At 38.2% G+C, this 25,566-nt stretch overlaps 3 protein-coding genes and 1 non-coding gene across 6 annotated transcripts; 2 read left to right on the forward strand and 2 right to left on the reverse strand.

Annotated features, from left to right (window-relative positions):
- Positions 1–60: 60 nt before the first annotated feature.
- On the reverse strand, positions 61–16,557 carry LOC143854112 (uncharacterized). Of its 2 annotated transcripts, none has more exons than XM_077363896.1 (10): positions 16,322–16,557; positions 15,534–15,747; positions 14,512–14,669; positions 14,281–14,426; positions 12,377–12,439; positions 12,177–12,269; positions 3,395–3,556; positions 3,080–3,186; positions 1,208–1,365; positions 61–495 (listed from the first exon to the last, which is right to left on the reverse strand). In XM_077363896.1, the coding sequence occupies exons 1-10, from the start codon at positions 16,464–16,466 to the stop codon at positions 227–229; spliced, it is 1,515 nt and encodes a 504-aa protein (XP_077220011.1). In that variant the 5' UTR covers positions 16,467–16,557; the 3' UTR covers positions 61–226. The 2 variants fall into 2 exon arrangements, with proteins under 2 accessions (XP_077220011.1, XP_077220012.1); XM_077363897.1 differs by having other exon boundaries at positions 15,548–15,747; positions 16,322–16,556.
- LOC143854111 (uncharacterized) lies at positions 7,043–9,690 on the forward strand. The gene is made up of 3 exons (XM_077363895.1): positions 7,043–8,864; positions 8,955–9,159; positions 9,259–9,690. The coding sequence occupies exons 1-3, from the start codon at positions 7,058–7,060 to the stop codon at positions 9,551–9,553; spliced, it is 2,307 nt and encodes a 768-aa protein (XP_077220010.1). The 5' UTR covers positions 7,043–7,057; the 3' UTR covers positions 9,554–9,690.
- A 1,378-nt stretch (positions 16,558–17,935) lies between the features above and the next one.
- TRNAT-AGU (transfer RNA threonine (anticodon AGU)) lies at positions 17,936–18,009 on the reverse strand. The gene has a single exon. It is a non-coding gene; the product is annotated as a tRNA-Thr (tRNA).
- Positions 18,010–19,032: 1,023 nt separating this feature from the next.
- On the forward strand, positions 19,033–20,466 carry LOC143854764 (protein SOB FIVE-LIKE 5-like). Of its 2 annotated transcripts, none has more exons than XM_077364868.1 (4): positions 19,033–19,784; positions 19,926–20,009; positions 20,084–20,176; positions 20,279–20,466. In XM_077364868.1, the coding sequence occupies exons 1-4, from the start codon at positions 19,380–19,382 to the stop codon at positions 20,312–20,314; spliced, it is 618 nt and encodes a 205-aa protein (XP_077220983.1). In that variant the 5' UTR covers positions 19,033–19,379; the 3' UTR covers positions 20,315–20,466. The 2 variants fall into 2 exon arrangements, with proteins under 2 accessions (XP_077220983.1, XP_077220984.1); XM_077364869.1 differs by having other exon boundaries at positions 19,038–19,784; positions 20,102–20,176.
- The last annotated feature ends 5,100 nt before the right edge of the window (positions 20,467–25,566 follow it).

Below are 25,566 nucleotides of genomic sequence, written 5' to 3' on the forward strand. Positions count from 1 at the left end.
TCAGACCAGTAAGAACCATCAAATTGTTGCAGTTGACTGTTTCTATTAAAAAAACCTGCATCTCATAATCAAATCACATGGCATCTTTCAATCAAAATTTGAAAAAATATAATACAAATGAAAGTAATATCTGTGTACAAACAGTGAACATATTTTACAGGACCTACATCAAATCATAACCTTTCCATATCGTAGCAGTTGTTTTAACATAGGCGGAAATCATAGACTAAAACCAATGTAACCACCTGCCCCTTCGCCTTCTTTTCATTTTACTATTGCTTTCTTCGGTTGGAGTCAAAGTGATCCTCTCCGCATTCGCTACAGCCCATCGAGAGAAGTCGGGCGAAGAAACTAACTCTTCCAAAGCTTTTCTAGTGGAGTCTCGGGTGAATGACTCCCATTCTTCCTCCGAGAATCTCTTCCTTTCAGGAGTGGTATGGAAGGTAGAATAATAGGCTTCTGTATGTGATAGCTGGGTGGGAGTCTTCCTTAAACCTGCAAGGATTACTCCCATTAGAATGAAGCATGGTTTTAAATTTCGACCGAAACCGAAATTTGGCGAAATTAGAAATTCCGCCATTTACCAAATTTTGGAATTTCGGTCCAAAATTTCGAGAAGATGCCTTTTTTCTTTTTTCTTTTTTTTAAAGTGTTACAAAATTTCGGCCGAAATTTCTGTCCGGAATTTCGATCTTGAGTACGAAGTCCGAAACCGGTACCGAAATCGAAATTTTAAACCTTGGAATGAAGAACACAAGCCAAAACCATAGTCACAAATGCCTCCAATATTCTTTAAAGGGGAGTGATAAATCGACTCCCCATGTGTCTTTCTCTCTCCTCTAGGTTAGAGAGAGAAAGAGGAGAGAGAAAGACACATGGGGAGTCGATTTATCCATCTGGGGAGTCGATTTATCACTGCCCTTCTTTAAAATATCACGATATTTTACAATTTTTTTTAATAAAATGTCAAAATTTTTACCGAGATCATAAAAAATCAATTAGATATCTTCATATTTTAAGTGTAGTTCTGGCAATCAAAAAACAAATCTTCATATTAAAATATCCCGAGATACACCTTCCGATAAATTGCCGAGACGAATATTTGTGACTATGGTCAAAAGTCAAAACAGCATGTGTGCTGACTGGCCGATTGTGATCTTTCCTATATCATTGAATGATAATACACTAATACAAGGATCGTCCAAACCTGGAACAGGGGAAGTGCAGGAACCCATTGTAAAGTGTTTGGATCGAGGCCTACGAAACTCGGATTCCGGACTTTGAAACTCATTCATGTATCCAGCACAAAAATCCTGAAAGCCTTCTAATATTCCGTGAATGCTTTTTGCTGATCTGAATAACTGCCTGCAAATGTTAGCATATTATATCATTTTTACAACAATTAGCAATGAACAATAAAAGTTATAGAAATCAGTGGCTCCAAGCAAAGGAGAGATTAAATGCTGGATTACCATATAGCAGAACTGTTACATACTCCCAAAATGCAAGTAAGAAAAGATATCAAAAAGTAAGTTGCCAAGTGCCGTACAGATTAGATGGGATTGCCCACATCAGAATTACAAATCCGATTGATTAGATATTCATTTTTCCATCTTAAAGACATTCAGACTGATCTTTGGGTATATCGGTAAGAGAAGAATGTGCAAAGAAAGGAAGGAGACAAGGTGTAGGGAGGATGCACTCTTTTTTTTGAATGGTAGGAAACTTAATTAATCAAAGAAAAGACTGAGATGGTCGGGTACAAGAAGATAAAAGCATCACTAACTCGAAAACAAAACAAAAATAAGAAGCAGATTCAAGGAGGCAGGAAATCGAATAATTCCAAAGCTTCCTTGGCCACACCGAATGCGACCAAAGGATGGACTTTTTGGTTTCTGGATGTTTTCAATCTACCAATCTTGAACTCCCTCCCTCACGGCATATGGCTTTTTCTGGCCTCAAATGGATTTCACAGGAATCCTGTTGCTCAAAGTCCATCACCAAAGCTTGGTCAATCAGATCAAACCAAAATCCATCCAGTTACTAAACTAACTTCAGGAATGATAACTGCAGAGCTCCTATTTACTTCGCGCTCTAAACCCACATTTCTGATTCAAGTCTGAAATATCTTTTTCGGTAATCATTTGGTCAGCTGGGTAAACAGTCGGCTCCATGGTTTCAGGTGTTGGTGGGACTATAGCTCAATGATCATTTGATCAGCTGGGTAACAGCTCGTTCCATGGTTTCTGGTTTTACTGGGCCCAACTAGCCACCAAGGAAGAATCCTATCTATCACTTTTTGCCGTTCTGGACTTTATGCCAATCAATAATAAAATGCTCAGCACACATACAATTAGGTATACAATAAACATGGAAAAATAACATCTATTCAGGAGTGACAAATACGTTACAAGGGGCATCTTAACTAGAAGCATGCCACATGGCAAGTTAAACATTTATTGGCATGATGCTCCGATATGGAGCTACAGGATTGAGATAAAGGGGAAATGAAGATGATTTGGCAACCCTAGAATGAAGCTACTGTATTGAATGTCTCACCCAGGCAGATTAAGGGTAATTCTAACCTGTAATGTACAGCTTGGATCACCATTAACAACTAAGCTTTAACGTACAAGAGGTTAACTTGGGCCCACTTCTCCCTCATATATGTCATCAGATCCGTAGATCTGAACTGAAACCATAAGTCCGGCCCAACGCCTTTGAGAACACCTTGATCATATGATCCTACGTCCTTGATCCATCGTTTCTTGCTTAGGGTTCCTCCTAAAAAGCTAAACTGATGATGTTTGTATTTCTTTATCTTATGCCTAGGATGTCCATTCCGGAAGGGACTAAGACCATGCCGGTTGCCTAATGATGTTCTACAGTCTCAACGGTCTTGATTTCATGTAGGACCAACAATTTGCCTTTTACCATTGATCGTGGAAGTGACTTTTTGTGTAGTTGTCTCATATTATTTAGTTAAGATGATAAAGAAAGATCAAATCACTCAAGGTCATGACTAAAAAATTATTTAATTAGGATGATAAAGAAACTTCAGGATCATGCGACGACTTACTTGTACAGGCGACGTAAACATCTTGACTTTCTAATCCTTCTTGATATTAAAGAGAGCATTACTGCAGAAGCCAATGCTTCTGCTGCCAATAGGGTATCCAGAGAGCTCTACACACAACACGAACTTGAGTTGTAATATTTAATTTACAAATGAAATCATACCATTCAAAAAAAAATTACAAATGAAATCATCAAAAATTTTATAAATAGTTGACAAAATTAGACGATAATTAGATAGAGGCACTGGGCCAACAAAAAATTTATACAAATAAAAAATTTGATGAAAATTGAATCACTAAAAGGCGCTTGGTCATACCTGAAGAATCATAACAGCAGCGAGAATCCAGATGGACCATGCCACAAAATGAGCTACATCTATATCAACAGATCCATCTTCAGTCAGAACAACTTTACGGACACTCCAAAAACCCAACCAAGCTCCAGCCAGAACAAGGAAAACCAGCAGAAATATTGCCACCTGTGATTTTCACTTAATTGGAAAAGCAAAGCATCTTGATCATTGATTTTCATCAATCATCAGAGGTACATATATTTGCAAAATAGACATGAAACAAGTAACACAAGTTTCCCCAATATTAATTGCATAACAAATTTAAAACTAACTATGATGTAACATCCATTGCTATCAACAGAATGAACTGAAAGGCATGATAAGCAGGTCGCAAATAACAGTGTTACTCAAAATGAAAAAGAGAAAAGAGACACCACTGAGAAGGTTGGAAGTTTTAAGTTACATTAGAATTACTAGGTGAAAATATGGACAGTCAAGTCCTGAGACAAATGGGGAAGTTGCAAATCTTAGAAGTTACAAATTTTGATCATTACGTATCATAGATTTAAGGATGAAACAAAAAAACTTCAATTGTCTAAACTATCATCTTTAGGGTATTTTCTCTGTTTGCACAACTTTCTTTGACCGGGTAGGGTTAAATTGAAAACAAAAGCTTCATTGAGATTGCGTTGAAGTTAAATTAAGCCACACAGATCATTAAACACTTCACTCCCATTTAGTTGTGTTAAGTAGGGTGAGATATTGCAGTTTTACCAAGTTTCTTCTTAGTTCTTATGCAGCATGTGATTGCAGACCCTGTGCCAAAAGTTTAAATTGAACTTCTGTTGATCATTATTGAAGTTAGTACCCTATGGATCATGTTTATAAGATCTTCACCGACGGTATGTGTTGAACAGTTTGATTGCTAGATGAGGTGGAGCCAACTGTTGAAGGAAAATAGATGAATACTCAACTAATGAGAAATCTCAAATAGATTGCATTGTTTTAAAGCTCAGAGAATGTAAAGAGCCTGTATATCATAAATCTATGAAAACTCCACTTCATTGAGGATGCCTCAGAATTCAAAACAGGAAGGAGGAAGCAAAATAAACAGCGTAATATTAGTTATTAGTTATTCAGAGATCATATTTTGCCATTTTTAGATAATGATACCATGTAATTAATACATGTCACTATCTGAAAATTATAAAGTTGTATAAATTATTACAAGGCATAATTAATGTAGATTAGCTACATCTATATGCATATTTAAAAATGAATTTGACTAATCATTCAAGAAAGAAAAAGGATTTCGACTCTTTCAATAGTTAGTGATGAAAATGGATAGGAGAGGTTTCGAACTCTTTACAAACAGCAAAATCTCTAAAAGACATCAATAGGTAATGCAGGAAAACAAATGTCGAGCAGTAGCCCCCTTCAAATTTCAAGTAATTTTTCAAATGAAAGCTTGTCCAGTCATTTTTTCCCTGAAACTATAAGACAGCCATATATGCCTCTTCCACACTACACAGATGAATGGGAGCTAATTCAACTTGGATTTGCTTTTAGCCTTGATTGTGTTTGTGCAGCCAACACTTCCTTAATTTCATAAAGTCCCGAAGTCATCAATTCAAGGAATTCCAGTGTATCTATCAACAATTTGTACTTCATTGGAGATGGTGAAAGTTTTGTGTCGGTTTCGGTGGAAATTTTCAAGTGCCTTGGGTTTTATTTTATAAATCTAATTTAGATTTAAAAAATAAAATAAACGACAATTGGCAACCGAGAGAAGCTTTCTCCATTGTTGGGTTTTCTGCTGGGTTGTACTCACGGTTTCCATATCATTTTCCAAATTATAAAAATAAAAGCAATATCCTTCGGGTCCAAAATTTCTTTAAGGAAAAAGAAATTCAACTTCATAAAAAACACAAAGCTGGGAAGAAATTGAGGTAAAGTGCATAAACCCATCTCCAATAACAATACATATGAGCAAAACACTTAGTAAAGAAAGAGACCTAGAAGGAGGGGACTTGGCTGGTGAGTTGGAGGCCAGGGAGTTCGAGTTCAATAATGTGATTCTCCCACTCATTCTAGCATGGGACGCCGACAAATGGGCAGATGAAACCCATAGTGGTATCGGATAAGTTTCAAACTCTAGCTTCAGGAAGGGATCTTGATGAGACACTTGTAGGCAAAGTGCTTCGCCTTCGGCTTCACTTTCTTGGCCAAAAAGCATATGGCCACGATGATGGTCATGGTCAAGGCCAGGACAAGAAACCCAACTCCGCACCCTCGCCCTTCATTAGCAGGATATTTGTTTGTTTTTAATTGTTGGATTTCTTGTTGAATTAAGAAATCCTTTACACTGCAAGATCAATGCCAACCAGAAGCTTTCCCATCTTCTCTGCTCTCATCACCTCCGCCGTCCCTTTCATCAACTCTGCTTGTGGTCACGGCATCAAGACCTCCCTCGTAGACTTGCCACCCCCCAACCCCCATGCGTACACGCACGCACACATTTCCTAGGTAAAACCGGATGGGGGACCTATTACCACCCCAGCCGTGGGATCTCACAAAACTCCAAGGGTGTGCCCATGGTTTTACATTTCCACCGAAACTGACATGAAATGACCAAAATGTCAGTTTCCATCCTCACCGAAACCGGAACCGAAACAACCAAAATCGTAAGCGTAATAGTGGTATACTACATCAGTATGCATTACATACTTAAATTTATATGAATGCATGCGAAATATTGTGCATGTATTATGTATAAATATTTATATGAATTACATGTGAAATTTAGTATGTGTTAAATTATCATACATGCACGACGATGCATGTCACTATGTGTTCAATTTTTATTTTTTATTTTTTTTAAATTGACAAATATATTCATACAAGCAAAATTTACAATGGGGACCAATAGTCCCACCCATAGTTGTAAATACCGTTTCGTTTCGTCCGGAATGGACGAAACGAACCGGTTTCGTTCAAATTCCGGAATGAAATTGACAAAATTTCGTTTCGGACGAAATTTCGTTCCATTTCGTCCATTCCGGACGAAATTTTCCGAAATCCGGAATTTCGTCTGGAATGGACGAAATTCTCCATTCCGGCCGAAATCGTCCATAACGGCTAGTTTGACTTGCAGAATTTACGACAATGCCCCTGCAACGGCTCTTTTTGGTTTTTGACCATTTTAACCTCAAAATGTGACCGTTTATAGCTGTTGGGAAGGGTATTTTAGTCATTTTTAAATGCACAATCAATAAAAAAACTCTATAAATAGCATTTTCCCTACCTTCTTTTCCTCCACCTTCACATAAGTGATTCTCCTTCTCTTCTCTACTTTCACTTACACTATCTATTCTACTAAATTTCCTACAAGTCTACCCTCTTCTTCAACTCAATCCAAGTCTATTTTGGAGCAAAGGGAAGGCATACATTCAACTTACCACTACAAGAAGTCAAGAACTATTTCCAAAGGCTTATTTCAAGTGAGTGAAGGCTAATTTTTTCTTCTTCTCTTCAACTCAAGTTCAACCCCAAGGTTCTCTTTATTTCTTTCCATTTCCTTTCTTTTATTTCTTACTTCATTTGTCCCCTTCTACTTCCTTTTTTTGTAATTTGTTTCAATTTTCTTTCTTCTAATTCATTTTTCCCCTTCTTCTACTTCATTTCAGAATGAGTGGGTCGGGTTCGGGACCTTCTGCAGGAGCATCCTTTATTGGTTCGGCACCCGCTAGATCGGATGACCCAGCATGGTCTTACGGTACCTTGGTTCCGGGTCAAAGAAATAAAATAACTTGCATATTCTGTGGCAAAGTCATATCGGGTGGAGGTATAACCCGCTTGAAAGAACATTTAGCGGCTGTTCCTGGTGAAGTAGCATCATGCAAAAAAGTGACTGAAGATGTAAAATATCGAATGAAGCACCTTTTAGATGCAAAGAGAAAAGAAAAGGCTAGGATGAGCATATCCAGAGCAGAGGTTGGAGGTTTTTATGGCACACCAGACGAAGAAGAAGAGCAGGATGAAGAAGACCTTGGCACACAATTGCCTCAAGTCCCTCAACGAAGAGGTAAGGAAGTTCTTGTAGAACCGAGTGGTACAAAAAGGAAGAAGAAGGGAATCACAGGAGGGATCAGGAATTTCTTTGCAGCACGAACAACCCCTGGAGCCCAGCCAAGCATTAAAAGTGCTTTGGCTACTAAAGAAACAATGGATAGAGCAGACATGGCGGTTGGCATGCTTTGCTATGATGCCAATCTCCCTTTCAACGTTGCCAATTCACCTTTCTGGCAACCTATGTTTGACGCTGTGAATGCCGTGGGTTCGGGTTATAAGGCACCTACTTATCATGCTTTAAGGGGTCCCATTTTGAAGAATACAGTGGATGAGGTAAACAACTACTTGGAGGAAATTAAGATGTCGTGGAGATACACTGGTTGTAGCATTATGGCAGATGGATGGACAGACACCAAACAACGTTCCCTAATCAACTTTTTGGTGTACTGCCCTAAAGGAGTCATATTCCTCAAATCCGTTGATGCATCTGGCATAGTGAAGAATGCCGATGAATTATACAATATCTTTGCAAAGATTGTCGGAGAGGTGAATCCGGAATATGTGGTGCAATTTGTAACTGACAGTGAGCCAAGTTACAAAGCTGCTGGGAAAAGACTAGAAGCCGCGTTTGGTACATTCTTCTGGACTCCGTGCGCAGCTCATTGCTTAGATCTCATCTTGGAGCATCTGTGCAAACCGACTGTATTTCCTCACATAGCAACCACAATTGAGAGGGCTCGAACGATTACAAAGTTCATCTACAACCATGGAAGCCTCTTGAATTTGATGAGGAAGAAGTTCACAGGAGGGAAGGAGTTGTGCCGCCCTGCTGCAACCAGATTTGCTACAAATTTCATTAGCATACAAAGTCTGGTGTTGAATCGGAAAGCACTTCAGCAGATGTTTTTGTCTGATGAGTATAGTACTAGTAGGTTTGTCCAACACCCACTGAGTGAAGGGGTAGTTAGTACTGTGTTGGATAAATCTTTTTGGGACCAATGCAAGTACATTCTAAACATCAGCGAGCCTTTAGTGAGAGTGCTGCGCTTGGTAGATCGACAGGACAAACCGGCGATGGGTTACCTATATGAGGCTATGGATAAGGCCAAAGAGAACATCAAGGAGAGGTTGAAGAGAAAATCAGATTACAATCCCATCTGGAGGATCATCGACCAAAGATGGGATAGGCAACTCCACAGTCCCCTCCATGCAGCAGGATATTTTCTTAACCCTGCTCTCTTTTTCACTCCTACCTTCTCTAAGCACAGTGAAGTCTCCAGAGGCTTGTTGGCATGCATCACTCGACTGGTACCTGATGAAGGTACACAAGACCTCATCACCAATCAGATTGAGGATTATCGAGAGGCTAAGGGTATGTTTGGAATGAAGTTTGCAATCCGCAACCGAACGAAGTTGGGACCAGGTATATTTGAGTTTTTTGTTTAATTAAGTATAATTCATTTTAACTTTCAGTTTCTCAACAAATAATGATTTACTATTTGTTACTTTACAGTTGCATGGTGGAATCAATTCGGAGGTGACGTGGAAGAATTACAGACATTTGCGATCAGAATTCTCAGTCAGACCTGCAGTGCGACTGGGTGTGAAAGGAATTGGAGCACCTTCGAACACATTCACTCTGCAAAGAGAAATAGGTTGGAGCACCAGAGATTAGATGACTTGGTGTTTGTCCATTACAATCTTAAGTTTCGAGAAAGGTATACAACGTAATATTATATTTTCAACTCTCACCTCATCACTTTAAGCTTTTAAGTTTAACCTTTGACATTGATTAAACTTAATGTTTTCCTTTTCAGGGACTTGTTGAGGAAATCATCTACCACTAGTGACCCTTTGAGCATAGACCATCTGGATGTCATGATGGATTGGGTTGCAGAAGAAGAAGATGCCATATTCACGCCGGAAGACATTGGGTGGGAAAATCTTGAAGCACCTACTGTTGTGGTTGGGGCCGGGGACGACAACGACGACTTTCTCATGCCTCTTGAAGAAGATGTCCATACTGGTGGTCCAGGTGGTGATGACGGCGGCGGCGACGACGACGACGACGAAGAAGACATTGAGTATGATCATCCGGGTTATGATGACTGAGAGTTGTTGCTACTAGCTATTGTCTATGTTTCATTTTCATGTATCTTTTTTTTTTAATGTTTTTCTATGTATCAGACTATCAGTTGCACTTGTGCAAGACTTTATGTGTTTAAGTAATGAATATGCCTTTTGGGACACATATTTTGGACTATTTATTAGTTTTTCATCTTTTTCTATTGATTTTTTTATTTTTTTAGATTTTTCTCATATTTTTTAATATATTTTTTGTGTGAACGAAAAGTTTCAACCGAAATGCACCGAAATGACCGAAATCCCACCGAAATTCCGTTTCGGTGGCCAAAACGAAATGGCGACCAAAACGGAATTTACAACTATGACTCCCACCAGATTTACATAGTATGAATTGCCCAGGAGCATTCTCCTTGGCCCAAAAGAAAAACTCGTTACCCTTACATTACCCAATAGCCTCAATTGTATCGAATCCAACAAAAAGTGCCATATTGTGGGGCCCACCAAGTAAAGATCGTGACTTACCACGTCACACGGACTTCTCTACCACATTCTGGTAAATCAGATTTTCAAAAATCCCGCTCGAAGGCCCAGAGCTTTTGTGCGCCCCTAACCATGCACGATAGCCGACCACCCAACAACATCGTCCAATCTCTGGCGGCCTCCACCTCGTTCCACCACCAAACACCGGCGTGTCCCCATTATCATACATGCACGACGATGCATGTCACTATGTGTTCAATTTTTATTTTTTATTTTTTTTAAATTGACAAATATATTCATACAAGCAAAATTTACAATGGGGACCAGTAGTCCCACCAGATTTACATAGTATGAATTGGCCAAGAGCATTCTCCTTGGCCCAAAAGAAAAACCCGTTACCCCTTACATTACCCAATAGCTTCAATTGTATCGAATCCAACAAAAAGTGCCATATTATGGGGCCCACCAAGTCAAGATCGTGACCCACCACATCACACGGACTTCTCTACCACATTCTGGTAAATCCGATTTTCAAAAATCCCACTCGAAGGCCCAGAGCTTTTGTGCGCCCCTAACCATGCACGATAGTTGATCACCCAACAACATCGTCCGATCTCTGGCGGCCTCCACCTCGTTCCACCACTAAACACCGGCGTGTCCCCATTAAAATATATTTGTTCCTTCCACCATCCTCTCCAATTCCTACTTCCACTAACCCAAAAATCAGAATCCTCCTCCCCACTAGAATCAAATCATTCAATTCTCATCCGAAAAGTATACTCCAAACCTTAACCCTAACAACAATAACACTCCCCTTACCCTTTCCCCTTCAAACTCTAATCTCCAAACCTAACCCTAACGACTAAAATACTCCCCTCATCCTTTCCCCTTCAAATCCTAATCTCCACACCCTAACCCTAACGACTATGATACTCCCCTCATCCTTCCCCCTTCAAACCCTAATCTTCAAGCCCAAAATCCCAACTTCAATGGTAACTTATAAAACCGGCTTACCCCAATAACCGCCCTAGACCCGATCCCTCCCTACACCTGAAACCTTCATCACCAAGGGTTTCAACACAGGCTTCTTCTTCCCCAGACAATTCAAATAAGCACTATCACCTTTACCTTTTTCACTGATATCCTCCTCTAAAACCCGATCCTCAGAAGATTTCATGAGTCGGACAACATCCTTTTTTAAAGTAAGAACTCTATCCAAGGTGACCCTAGAGTCAAAAGAACTGCACCTTAAACTTTTCTTATGACGGTGTCTGATGAGTCCCCTTGAGCCATGTTTCTCTTTACCGTCACATTCCACCTTAGTGCGAGGCAAGGTAAAGCTATGTGTTCAATGTTTTAAAACCATTACGGATGGTTGTCTCGCTTATGTGAAGGTTTCTAAGTGGGCATTTGTGCTTATTCTACCATTTTCTGAAGTTTCATCTTTAAATTCTATCTTCTTTAAATTCCATAGGTTTATGTGATTTTACAGGATTTCCTCCGAAATTTCCAACCGAAACAAAAAAAGTTCCCATTTCCGTGGCGTCCGAAACTGAAAACGGAACCATAATTTAAAACCCTGGGTGTGCCCTTATTGTCGATTGGGAGTGGGAACATCAATGCCTTTAGGCTCAATTCGATAAGGCTTTGTTCAACCTTGAGGTTGGAGGTTCAATCACTCACAGACACTCTTTCACAGAGGACCATAAATAGAATAAATGGAAGATAATAGGTATTGATAATAAAGTAAAAAAGCTGGGCCAATGAATATATACTTGCGCAGATTATAGCATGATATATATTATATACTACACCATGCAACCTAGGTGAACCAAATTTGCGACACAGAAACATCAAACAACAAAGACATCCAAATTCTGATCTCATGTTGCATGATAAAATCCTGAGTTATCTAAGTTGCTTTGGTAGTTAACCACGAAATCCAAGTTGGTATCACAAGGGTTACAGTTGACAACCTTGACCTCATTCACTACGATCAATGTACAAATTTACATCCAACAATACGAAATTTATTCAAGCCAACATAATCATCAATATATAAATAATATAATATACACAGAAGATCATGTATCCAAGAATGACCCATATAGATTCGTAGTAAATATGCAAGGTAAGGATTCGGAATATAGCACAGAGAAAGCATACGTACAGGGCTGTATATATCTTCACTAATTCCTATCTCAACAAGCACCGAGCGCAACAATCCAGACAAATAACGGAGAAGAAAAGAGCCTACACTGACCTACCATAGAAACCACACCATGTTAGCAGCTAATAGACGAGATTCTTTCATGAAAAAAAAAAAGGAACAATAACTGAAGCTAAACAACTTGTAAGATTAACACTCACAATCGAAGAATACATAAAAATTGCAAGTGAACTCTTCCGACCTGTTGGGAGCAGCTTCATCCCCTGCCAACAAACAAATTACAAAGGTTATTCATATTGAAAAGAATCATGATTTATAATAGGGGTTCTCACATTTTAATTTTGTGCTAGAAAGCCCAAAATTATCAATTTTATAAGTTCTCAAGTGAAGATCTACTGCATTTCATTGATTCATTCCTACTTTCATTTTTACTTACTGAATTAGTTAATCAAGCACAACACAGAGTAACAAACAAGTACCAAAAAATCCAATTCACTGTAGAATGGAATAGTGATGCTCATATGTGATACTGGTCGGATATAATATAACAAGTTCTAAACTTAAATAAAACACTAAAAAAACAATATGGCTTTCTAAAACCAATTATCTTATGAAAATGTGATAGCTGCAGTGGGCACAATAGCCCAGTGAGCATGTGCAATTTGAATGAGCCACATTGCAATGTACATCTTTTCCAAAAAAACATCACAGGGTACAAACCGGTCACATGTTTTTTAGTCAACACGACCATTTTTCACACATGCCGCTGTGATTGGGTTATTGGGGGACTCCTGATGTAAATTCAGTGGGCCAAACAGCACCTTAACATACTTAAGAAAAATAAAGCACTAGAAAACAAACTGTCACCATGACATCATCATTACAGCATGCTGACAACATCCTAAGGGGTTCACTTCTGGTCCTTTGGGCTAAAAATGCAGGAGCCTAACTGAATTGAATTATTGAGATTTCTCATAGAGTTTCTGAGATGCTCTAATAGGTTTTATTGAGAACTTCAGTTTCTTTGAGTTTTATATCCTTTTTAGGAGTTCTGTATTAGTTTGATTTCAGTAACAGCTTATCTTGAATTAGAAGAGCTGAATTTAAATAGGGGGAATCAGTTAGTAGTTGAATCTTATGCTAGGGTTATCATGGTCATTTTGACCAGTTTTTATATATAAGGCTAGTATTATGTTATTTTGATGATGATTAAATGGAATTGAATTGAGACTCCATACGAAGTCCCTTTCTCTCTTTTCTCTATTTCGGCATGTTCATCATATTCTGGTTAGAATTTACAATTTTACATGGTATCCATTTTAGAGCGGGACGATCAAGATTAGAGGGTGATCATCCTCCCATCATTCTAAAGCCACATCTCCTCCCCTCCATCCCACATTCTTCAAGAAACTCACTTCATTTTTCACCTTTCTAATTGATTCGATCCTCTTTTCTTTCATTGTAAATGATTTTTCCAGGGTTTTCTCCATTGTTTTCTTGTTTCTCTTAATCCCTCTTTTCTTTGCTAACATAAGCATCATTTAAGTGCGATGAATGTATAGCAACTCACTTTGTCTCTTTTCTTTCAAAACAAAAAATGGACCACATATCTTCACTTAAGTTGACATCAAGCACCCACATGGCCACATCACAATATTTAGGTGCATGTTAGCAACATCCCATGAAAATCCCAACACCCCCTTCCTCTTCCTTTCTTGAGCAACCTCAAAATCCTAGCAAGTTAGGGTGCCTCCATATGTTGTCTCCCTCCCAGCACACTTCTCTCAATCATTTTCCCTTGTCCTTCCCCACTCTCTATCAATATCATTCCTCTTTCTACTCTCCTTTTCGTCTATCTCCACTTTCGACCTCTATTGTCAATTTTCTTTGCTTTCTATTCCAACGTGTCTATCATGGCAGCTCTTCCTTTTATGTTATCTTCTCCCTTCCTCCCCTTTGCTCTCTTAACCCATCACCATAGAAACATAAAAACATCCAACAGAGCAAGTACAAACCCATATGAAGTATAGAAACATCCAACTAAGCTAGTAGAAACAAGATTAACACGACATAAATGAACTGGAGAGAAAAAATTAGGTAGTACCTGGAAAAGGACGATCAAAATCACAAGGACGATGCCAACAGCCATTGCACTGCTATAGTAGAAAACTAGTGACTTGCTCAGAGCAGGGGCCAATATCATCAAAACTACTCCCAAGGCCAAAAATATGACACGATATAACAAAAATTCTGCAAATACATATGTTAGCAATGTCAGAAGCTACAGTATACCAGAGATAGATAGTGCATAGATTGTTGGAATATTGGAAATTACCATCTTCAGTAGAAACCTCAAGAGATTCCAATGATTGACCAGCCATTTGTATATCTAGAAACCTACTGTCGAAAGGTGACATGGATCGAACCCATGAACCCTTAACGAGCTTCTCCCAATTACCTTGAGCGCACATCCCTAAGCCAAGAGAGGCATTCCTGTAAAGAAATACAAAATTGTAACTAATTTACCTAGCAAAAGCAATATTGCATCTGGTTGGCATTAGATAACTTGAACAGTCTGTTGTTTTTCAATCATGAATAAACCAGTGTGGGTTACTTTTTTTTGTTTGTTTGAATGATAAAACATTGTGGGTTACTTTCACGCGTTAATCATCCAACACCAACTACAGTTGGCTGCAAAGATTAATGGTCCTGATCTATGCTTGGTGAACCCTACCATTGATTAGTGATGGTACAGCGACCACATGGATTAGATGATCCTGGCCATCCAATTCATTTACTTTTGCCCAATGAATATGAACAATTGACCCCTTTTTGTTTTGTTTCTAAGCCTCCATTTAGTGCTGCCATTCAAAAAAATAATAAGAACAAGAAGCTTCCATTTAGTGACAATCAATCAAAAGGTTACAATAGTCTGGTCGGTGTGAATTTCATACAATAGACCATCCAGAGTAGGGTCCAGCATAGACAGTCTAGACTCTAGACCATTTCTTTGTATATCAACGTGTGTTTGGTGGTACGTGTTCAACCACAATTAACAGAAGACACTATAATTTAGAAATCTAAATTTCCAAGACAAACTGTCCACAATGGAACTGAAAATACATATCTACTGAAGGTAATTGTGCCAGACAGGCCTAAGATCCTATTCTTATTACTTTTTCATTAATTTAAGTGATAACCCAGAAATTATTAGGACCCTATTCTTATTATCAACAGTAGTGATCCATGTAAATATGAAATGTTGAAGAAATTAACTGAACTGGGCGAAAATCAGATGTAGCAAGATAAGAGAAAATCTATAGTAAAAATAATATTGGGGCATTTGTATAAACTCACGTGTGGAGACAGACCTCCACATTCTGCGGATGAACTCTTGAACTTGTTTGCTCAGAAATGTTCACCTTCACCTTCAATGAATTGGCATACTTTCCCAGATGTTGAAACCTCGACAAGCCACGAATGTGAACTCTTTCACAAAAAATCAACGCACCAGGCTTAGTAGTTTCCATTGCCTGGCCAGAAGATAGCTGCAACCTAGTAGGATGACCAACTGCAGAACCCAAAAGGCGAAATTCAAATAATATGGATATGGATATGGATATATAGGCAAAAACATAATAAACTGATACATTCAACCCCTTATTTAAAAAAATAAAATAAACCCCTTGTTTTCAAAGATACCCCCAATCTTGTTATTTGAAACTTCATACATTTGTCTAGTAGGCCTGGTTGGGAATTGCCATACAGCCAGTTGAAAAAGGTTTGATGGGTAAATCCATCAAAACATGAGATTTGTAAGTATCATCTCCATTGGCAAAATTTTCCATGATTTTCATTTTTTTTTAGCACAATTCATATAATATGGATATGGAGGCAAAAACATAGAAACTTCATACATTTGGCTACTGGGTCTGGTTAGGAATTGCTACACACCCAGTTAAAAAGGTTTGATGGGTGAATCTATCAAAACATGTGGAGTGTCAATTTTCATTTTTCTTTTTCTTTTTCCCAGTTGTAAAGAAGTTGATGAAATGATTTCTTGCAGTGTAAGAGAGCTCTAGAAATATGAATGGAAAAGAAGAAAAATAAAACCCTAGATTTCCAAAGAAAGAGAGAGCGATTACCTATGGAGAGTTCATGTACAGAGGCAATCGATAACGAACTTAACATGGAGAAGAGTACAACCCAGAAGCGGAAATGGGTAAAAAAACATAATCGCTGTGAAATCTCCATCGTTTCAAAGAGGGGGAAATAGAAAACAAGGGGCATCCGAGGGTCCTATTATAGATCGAACCATCAAAGCATGGCACACATCCAAGTATAACCTTTTCTTGCATGTAAAGCTTTTGACCCATTTTTTAGCTAGGGACATTGGGAATTTGGGACTACCAGGTTTTAATAAGGAAAATATTATCAGCACAACCATATTTTGATATTTGCACAAACTCGGCTGTCTTTTCTTCTTTAATTGGCTGGTAAAGTGCTTTTTGGGAAATGTAGGGTGCGAGATTTTTGTCAGAATTAAGAGCCCGATGCCTCCCATTTTGTATTTGGATTTGGAATTGAGTTTTAATACAAAATGAATAGATCCAACAGCTCATGTATAGGGAGACAGAGAGGGAAGGGGGTACTTCCTAGTGGAGGGGAGAGGCTGTGGAGCAGAGAGGGTGAAGGAAACTGCCACATCTGTGGATTTCCAATTTCTTGTTTTCACAGCAAATTTAGAAATCTGATTTTTTTCACTGTCAGCTACTGAATTAGAAATCCAAGAATTTAATCCAATCCAAATTATAATGCAAAAAGGGGCTGCAAATGTGAGAAATACAAATCAAAATCTTCTCGGCATCCAAACGGGCCTTAATTTTTATCCTTAGTCATTCGGAATTGGACTTGTGATTTTTAACTATCTCTAAAAATTCTTTCACGCTAAAAAGTTGAGAGTGGGGAGAGGGGAAAACTGTGAAATAGCGCCCGATTCCTTGAAACAATAAACTTTCACTCCGGAAATTAATGCCTAAAAATTAGGATGAATTTTTAGGCGAGTTGTTGAAATCGCTAGAGAACACAATTCTCATTTTTTTAGGCTAAAAACGGAAAATCACTCCAAAAGAAGGTTGAAGAACACACCCGTAATAACCTTTTGACAGCTCTTCAGATACCAAAGGAAAACACTTTTAAAACGGAATCCCGTGATTGGAGTTCATAAGTCCGACACAATCAGAAGGTAAATGAAAAGGCTCAATTGGGTGAAAGCTAGAAAAAAATTGAAAAAATATTCAATTTTTCCTCAAAAAATTGGCCAGATCTAATGGTTGCCCCCGCGAACAAAGTGGTGGCAGTTGACAAATCTTAGCCGTTGATCAATCATAAAATGCAGATGGCATCAATAAAGAATGTATAAGGGGAAGTGATATATTCACGACCCCTTGTTTTTACTTGGGACAGCCCCCCAAGTAGTGGATATATCATTTCCTCAGATGAAAAGTACCCAAAAAATCTTTTGGTGGCCAACTGAATCAATGGTAATGTTTAGTTGCTCACCATCACCTTTGTGGTAATGTTTAGTTGTTCACCATCACCTTTGTCTTTCAAGGATGCAGACGACAATACAAAACAGCCGAAGGGAAAGAAAGGGAAGTGATCTATTCAACCCTTTTTGTACTTTGAGGGCTGTCCCAAGTAAAAGTAGGGTCAAATATATCATTTCCCAAAAATTCTGTATAGTCTAAAATAACTTTTGCTTTCATTGAGAGTTGAACTCAAGACCTCCCGCTTACTAAACGGGTGCTCTAACCAACTGAGCTATGAAAGCTTCATGTGACAATGATGCAAACTAATGTAATATAAAGTAGATCTACTTAAAGAAAGTTGGAATATGTTAGGATGTCTAATTTAGACAATTGATTGCGTGGGATCAATTGTGTGTTACCAACAACCTACAAATTTTCCCATTTTACCCTTCCATTTGTAGGCACAAATTCAGTCGACAAGGATCGTTTGGTCAGTGAGAAGTGGATGCTCAAGAAGAACCATCCAAAGTCTGTACTTCATCGTGAAGTTAATTTGCATTGGATTATTCCTCATAAATTGTTCATTGGATGTTGAGAACAATGATGAAAAAGGAAATATTTTTAGGGGTCATGATCGCAGCATTTCGCATTTAGACGGAAAAAATGGACGATTAAGTGTATATTTGGCTACCATGATTTTTTTTCTTTGTAACAAATCAGTGTCTCCAAGTAGAGATGAGAGTGAAGTAGCTAAAAATAAGGAAGCAAAATCCAAGAAACTAGCATCTCTGGTGATGAGATGTAGCTAAAAATCTAGAAACAAAAAACTCTACTCAAAATCGGATCAACATTTTTCTGATTTTTAGCAACTTCTCTTCACTGTAGATACTAGTTTCCTGTATTTTGTTCCTTGATTTTTAGCTACTTCACCCTCATCTCCGCTTAGAGACACCGATATATCATGGAAAAAAAAAAACCTAGCAGCTAGACATAACTTTTGGGGTGCAGTCATCCAAGTCGTGGCCTAGGCGCCTAGCTTGAACCAAGGGATTTCAGGTAATAGTTTTAGAAAAAAAGCATAATTCTGTATTTTAACCTTACAAGGGGTGCTGTGAGTTTTTTTTACAGTTGGCAATGTAGTAATTTTGCCAAAATAACATGAGATCTTAGTAATTTTACCTTTACACAATGGACATGCGTGGCAATTTTGTAGTTTTGCCAAAGTTATTTGGCAACTTGGTACATTTCCCAGGAAATAATGGACAATGTACCCCGTTTTGGTTAGAGCGTACACAGTGCCTTGCTGTATTGCATGTGATGCCGTTGTGGCTCCATCTCCTTTCTCCAGTCCCCTCTACTAAAAGTCTAACACAGTGAGTGAGTGAGAGTACTTTTTCCCTCAAAAACCAACAAAAGCCCAAATCCAATGGAAGGTTTTATTGATACATTTGTTCTGAGAAAATTAAGGTAGTGAAAGATAAGAGCAAGGACAAAAGGGGTCTGAGATTTGGGTGGGATTCGGTTGGATTTCTTCTCCTCTTTTTACTACTTCTACTTACTATTACTTTCAAGCTCAACTACTTGAGAAGAGAGAAACCTCGTTTCATTTCATCTCCTCTTCCCCTTTCTTGCTATTTTATCAAGAGGGACTAAAAGGAGTTCATTGTGAACAATGTTGGGAATGGACAAGGATCCTTTGGAGTGCACCAGTGGGTGTGAATCTGGTTGGACCATGTACTTAGACCAAACTTTTGGAAAACCCAGTTCTCTTTCTACAAAGAAAGCTGCTTTTCCTATCAAGAATGATAGGTTTATTGAAGGTGGTGGTGGTTTTGACGAAGAAGAGAAAGGAAAAGAGGAAGAGGAGGATTTATCCATGGTTTCTGATGCTTCTTCTGGCCCTCCACACTTCCATGAAGATGATGAATATTATAATGAGAATGTATGTTTTTGTTCTACCTGTTCAACTGCATTGGCCAAGAGGAGTTATAAGAGGAGAAGGCTTCAAATAAAGGAGCCGCATCACCCTTCTTTTCTTGATGATACTGCAAGTTCTCATGTATTCAGCTTCCCCAAGGCAAGTGACAGAAAGAATTTTTTCTTAGAAACTAAGTAGAGAAGTACAAAGTTTTCTTCACATCATTTTTCTTCACCTCTTTGCTTTCTTTTTCTACTGTTGTTGGGGATCATTTCTTATAGGCTATTGATATTTTAACAGAGCAGTTTCACTCCCACCAATAAGCAAGTTTGTATGGAGAATGTTTTAGACTTCTCAATAGGATTCTCTGCAACCCATTTAAAGGTATTTTCTGGCTTTTTGGGATTTTCTCTCTTTTCATCTCCCTTCTTTGTCCTGATGAGATTAACTTGTTCTAGACCTGTCACATTTTCCAGGGAAAATCTGCTTTGCAGAAACATTTCAATTTTTTACAAAAATCTCTTCCTGGGAAGCCAGCTTCAGCAAAACCAGTTGAGTAATCTGAGCCTCTCTGATTGCGAGCAAAATGCAAAGTTTTTATTTTTTATTCTTATCAACACTCACTCGTTTTCTTTTCCTTTCTCTGTTCATAGGTTTGCAGGGAAGAAAGTAGGAATAAGACATGGTGATATTTTCTTTTATCTTTTGCTTCTACTCAGATGAAACATTTGTAAGAGTCTAGATCTCAGAGATCTTGGCCTTTTTTTTTCTTGCCTGTCAATGCAATGGGAAACAAGACAACCTCAGCAAATGAGCAAATAAAAAAAAAAAAATTATAAAATTCTTATGTCATGAATGGCTGTAACAAATGAGGGTTTGTGGGCTTTGTACAGTTCCATGAGATTTTTCATGGGCTACTGATATTGGCACTACCATGTTTTAATAATTGCACAAACTCAGATTGTCTTTTATTTTTAATGTGCTTCTTAGAGCTCTTTGGGACCTGTAATAGCCGTTGACAGCTGTTTAAATACTAAAAGACAAGATTAGTTAGTGCAATTATCAAAACATGGTAGTGCCAACATCAGCAGCCTTTTCATGAGATAATATAGAACCCATGGATTCTTTTGGGGTGTCGTTATCAATAACAGGTTGTCTAAAAGTGATAGTATCTTCTCCATTGATTTGCAAGAATGGGCATAGGCAAAGGTCATTAAGTGTTTTCTGAAGATGATGCACCAAAATCATTTGTGTGATGCAAGATGAGGCAGAACTTTACTATTATTGTGGTTGCCAGCAGGATAAAATCAAATGGAGTGAAGTGGCAATCTTTCTATCTTTCATATGTTACAACAGCTGAGAGATTTACTTGCTGATGCCATGTAGCATTAATAAAAAAAAATCTCCATATTTTGAGATGGCCCATGATACCCTTTCTGCAAAATTACTGCAATTTCATAGTGGGTCTTTTTCACTTTTCCTTCTTTTTTTTCCCTTTTTGTCCAAAAATATTTGATGTATTTTGGCATCCATGAAGCTGAAATCTGAAACATGAGTTTTCATCATTTCCTTTTTAAAAAAAAGTACAAGAGACTTGGGTTCTAGAAATGATAAGACCCATATTGTGAGAGTTTAGACAAGGTTCTTGGAACTACTACATTTCATAATTAGTAAACTTTTAACTTAATTTTAGTTTATTGATTACAGTATAAGAGAAAGGTAATGGGTTTGTGCAGTCAGACCAGAACCAATGCAGAGGAGGAAATGCCAAAGTGTGGAATATGTGAAGGCTTTTTAATCCTGAGATCCTGCCTCAGATCTTGCTGACCCAAACAACATGCCAATTTAATAGAAATCCCATTTATTTATTCATATATTTTATTTGTTCTTTTGTCTCCTTTTATACTGCTTTGAGAGACCCATTGGATTTGCTTCCCTACCTAAATTTTTTATTTAATTCCAGTCCATTCTTGTCTGCTGATTTGGGTCTTACAATGAAAGAAGCAATAAGAAGAATTTGGGAATTTGGGATGCATCTATAACTTTTGTTTTTTCTTCAATTATTCAAGGCCTCACACAATCTCACCTAAAGTTCAGGACATAACAAATAATATAAGTCCTGCCTAGGTGCACTCCATCATGTTGGATGAGAATCTAAAAGGTATGGAATTAAGATCTATGCTTCCAACATCCATAATCCTTTAATTCCTTGTAACAAGATAAAGGTGGTAGGGGGTGTGTTTCTATTCCTTTTCCCCATCCTTCTCTGTATTCTTTTGACATGGTTTGTTCCCACTTGCTATGACATCAGTCTCCTCCCATATCTAGAAATGGACCTTTTGGCCCTTATCTTCTCTTCCATTTCTTTCTCCGTGTTCTTTGAACCTACATGCACTGTCAATGGAGCCAGACGGTCTGATAGATTCAAAGGATCCGAACCTTGATGACCCGATCCATGTCCATTGGATCATGTCCTAAGATCCGAAATTATTTCGAGTTGTGTCCAGACATGTTCAAAATATTCAATGGAGGGGTCCTACAGCTGAATGGAGTGTGCCCCAAATTTTTGTTTATATTTGTCTATTCATGACGGGTATTTTTAGTAGACCCTACTCAAAATGAAAAGCGACATTGTATTTTCCCACTTTTGTTACGAAGACGATTCTCCTTCCTCGAGTCCCTTCTCTCTCCTCTCCTCTAACCCTAGGCCCTAATTGTGTACAACGTAAATAGGACTAGAACACTTTGATGGAGGGTCTGTTATTCAAAACATTAACTTTAACGATCCCTTCGGATCTTGGGCATTAAAAAACAAAGAAAAATCGAATTCACACGAGATGGGTTAGAAGTACCTTTCACCATGGACGTACCTTGAAGCTTTGCAATCCGCCGATGCTTTGATCCTTTTCCAAGTACAAGATTGACTCGGAAACACCCCTTGATCTTCTCTTACCTTGCACATTAATAGGTCTATGGAAAACCTCTCAAAAGTGAACTCTCTCTCTCAATGAGTTCTAGTGTTGTGGTGTATGGCAAGAGGAACCAAGGGTCTCTTTTATAGGCAAAAGCTCCCATAGAGCTTTCCTAAAGTGCCCAAATTCATTTGGCAATTAAGCTCTAAATAGAAAGTGATATTTGAGCTTAGTTTCCTTCACCAAACGTTTCCAAAGTTAAGATATAACCCTATGAACATGAAATGTTTCTAAACATGCAAGGCCACACTCAAATTAGCAAGCCTACACGTAGCAATCATTGTCTTTTAGGGATTCTATCAAGTTTAGAAACACTAGACTTTTTAGAAACTTTCCAACAGGGTCCGATTCAAAACAGACCAGGGCCTAAATTTACAAAGTAGATCCAAAAAACACTCCGAAAAGGATCCACCCAATAAGGAATCCGAATAGATTGTAACCAAGACATAGGCGGATCCAATCCTAAGTTAGACCTTGATAGGATTATGAGAATTTTTTGGCATATCCATTAAAATGCTGGAACAATGGTTTGCAGAAAAATCTCATGAAAGGTAATCGTGAAGATTGAAGAAAAAAAAGCATTTCCCCTTCTTTTAATTTGAACTTGCAAGTTAAGAGGGGAGACTTTGTAAAGGAAGTTCTGCACTCCCTTTGATGTTGGCCATACTATGATTGCCCAATCACAGTCAGAGCTACCATTGGGCTCATAAGATAGATGATCTAGATCAGCTAAAGAGACGACCCACAAGCTAATAATAGGCATGCATCATTGTATTACAAAAAGGTCACTCCACATTCTTTTCTTTGTGCCCAATACGTCTATCTATACACTACTATTGCAGTGCAAACATTCCCTTAATCACTGGATCAGATAGTGTGATTAGCAGCGCTTGCAAATTTGCTACCCAATTTGTAGCACGTCTCATTGCATTGTAAATTTGCAACTCTCCACCCACACCCCATCCCTAGTCAGATTGCAAATCTGCCCCCTTTTCTTCCCCGGGCCATTCCACTTGGTGCATTTATGATTACTCTTTGTACATGAAGTGGTGACCCAGGAAAGAAAAGTGGGTGAATATATCATTAGATTTCAATATTATCAACCACAATATTAAATTTCGGATATTAGATTATATGCTATGCCAAGCATCTGTCTTAGAAATTTAATTGGTTCAAACGAATGGGTCCCACACAGGGAATTGGCAACCATCAGATGTCGAGGTCGATCCGATAGTTGAACCTATGGTTATATCATTAGCACTTCTTACGAACGCAAACATCCATAATGTGAATATGGTCAACAGTCAGTCAACAAACAGTCTGCAGCTCATAAAGCATGCACAACAACAATAGTGTAGCTGAAGAAACCAAAAATGTCAGAATCAGAAAGAACAAAATGAGATCACAATAATGTGTGTAGCTAAACAATACACTCCCACGGTCATAGGCTATCAAAACTATTTACCAACATCATGCGCGCTATGTTATCTCGAAGGGCTTTGGTGGGAAGCCTTTGATTAGGGGGATCTCATCAGGGGGATCTGCCAACATAAGTGCGGTACTCATGTGCTCCACTCTTATGAGCTTTGGCTCTAGTTAAAAAAATTGTTCTTTTATAACAATTTCAATTATAGAGTAAGAACAAATTATAATAAATTACTTGAAAACAAAATTCAATGCACAAGAAATAAACAAAGAGATAAAGATAGAGTGCATCGAGATTCTATAGTGCTTCAGCCAGACGTGGCCTACGTTCACTGTCACAAGAATATCACCTCCTTGTGGCTCCACTAGACGGATCTTCTTACATGTGAAGGTCAACTCGTTAAGCACCGAAGGTTGATGCGGCGCTGCTAAATACCGATCTGCTAAATACAATGAAGATCAAAACAAAAAGAACCTTGTCACATGGTTGGTTTACAAATAAAGCTCACGCAATAACTCTCAAAATAATTTACAAAGTAATACTATCTAACCCTCAAGATCTTGAAAATTATGTCACGAGGGGTTTAACACTTAGTATTACAATCACAATTGAGCCCAAGTGTCTTATCTTCATGTTTAGGGACCCCAAGGGTCAATTTATAGATGTTTGGAAGAGAAATAGCTGTTACGGCACCTCAAACGGTCGGATCAGATGATCCACAAACAAACCACGGTCGAATGTGGAACTACCGTTGGAAACTAACCATTGTAGGTTTCCCTAGACGGTTGACTGTGCTCATTCCATGGTTGACGGTGGCGATCCATGGTCAATCGTGAACCCCTTTGCCACATGGTTTCTTTTCTCTTTTAAATATTCCTTCTTCCAACTCTTGAGTGATGACTTTTATGTTCTTTCTTAGCTCTCTTAGATTTTATTAAACTATTCCTAGTGCCATTAATCACAAGATTCTTTAGGGATTAGTTTACATCCTAACTTTGACTCAAAGGATTTCAATTTTCAGGTCTCCAGTACTTCTTCAATCTTGGATCCCTTTCAGCACTGTGATTACAATCTTCTTCTATTAGAGTAATTAGGTCAAGTAAGAGGTTGCTTGAAGCATTACACCCAAGGTATCTAATTTGGAATACCAAGTTTGTTGCCCCCAGCCTCTATATATAGAGATACACTAGGGTTAATGACGGGTTAATGGACTTTAGCCCATGTGGGCCCACTACACCGGTCCATTATCTTACTGGGCTTATATTAGAACATACATGGGTTATATCATATACCCAACAATCTCCTCCTATGTTCTACATATAGCACAATCCAATAGATAGATAATATAATGTTCAAAACAAAATATTGAATCATCCACATCACCATATGGTCTACATCATAAAAGATCTGTAATCCAAATGAAAACATGAATCCTTTTATGACAAACCAAGAGTTTTAGATATACAACAAACTAAACTCAACCAAAAAGTAGTTTCACATATAAGTGAACCCCACCGATCTTAGATGAATTCATTCATGATGT

Source organism: Tasmannia lanceolata, unplaced genomic scaffold, assembly GCF_043159265.1.
Source record: "Tasmannia lanceolata isolate RefF3 unplaced genomic scaffold, GAP_Taslan_0.1 ptg000020l, whole genome shotgun sequence".
In the NCBI taxonomy this organism is placed as follows: Eukaryota; Viridiplantae; Streptophyta; class Magnoliopsida; order Canellales; family Winteraceae; genus Tasmannia; species Tasmannia lanceolata.

What these genes read in the sequence shown, in the direction of transcription:
- LOC143854111 (XM_077363895.1), top strand. Translation starts at nt 7,058, where the DNA reads ATGAGTGGGTCGGGTTCGGGACCTTCTGCAGGAGCATCCTTTATTGGT. An exon ending in CCGAACGAAGTTGGGACCAG is followed by an intron (nt 8,865 to 8,954) that starts GTATATTTGAGT and finishes GTTACTTTACAG; the next exon opens with TTGCATGGTGGAATCAATTC. An exon ending in AATCTTAAGTTTCGAGAAAG is followed by an intron (nt 9,160 to 9,258) that starts GTATACAACGTA and finishes TTTCCTTTTCAG; the next exon opens with GGACTTGTTGAGGAAATCAT.
- LOC143854764 (XM_077364868.1), top strand. Translation starts at nt 19,380, where the DNA reads ATGTTGGGAATGGACAAGGATCCTTTGGAGTGCACCAGTGGGTGTGAA. An exon ending in ATGTATTCAGCTTCCCCAAG is followed by an intron (nt 19,785 to 19,925) that starts GCAAGTGACAGA and finishes ATATTTTAACAG; the next exon opens with AGCAGTTTCACTCCCACCAA. An exon ending in AGCCAGCTTCAGCAAAACCA is followed by an intron (nt 20,177 to 20,278) that starts GTTGAGTAATCT and finishes CTCTGTTCATAG; the next exon opens with GTTTGCAGGGAAGAAAGTAG.
- LOC143854112 (XM_077363896.1), bottom strand. Translation starts at nt 16,466, where the DNA reads ATGCCCCTTGTTTTCTATTTCCCCCTCTTTGAAACGATGGAGATTTCA. An exon ending in TGAGGTTTCTACTGAAGATG is followed by an intron (nt 14,427 to 14,511) that starts GTAATTTCCAAT and finishes ATGTATTTGCAG; the next exon opens with AATTTTTGTTATATCGTGTC. An exon ending in TGTTTACGTCGCCTGTACAA is followed by an intron (nt 1,366 to 3,079) that starts GTAAGTCGTCGC and finishes TAACATTTGCAG; the next exon opens with GCAGTTATTCAGATCAGCAA.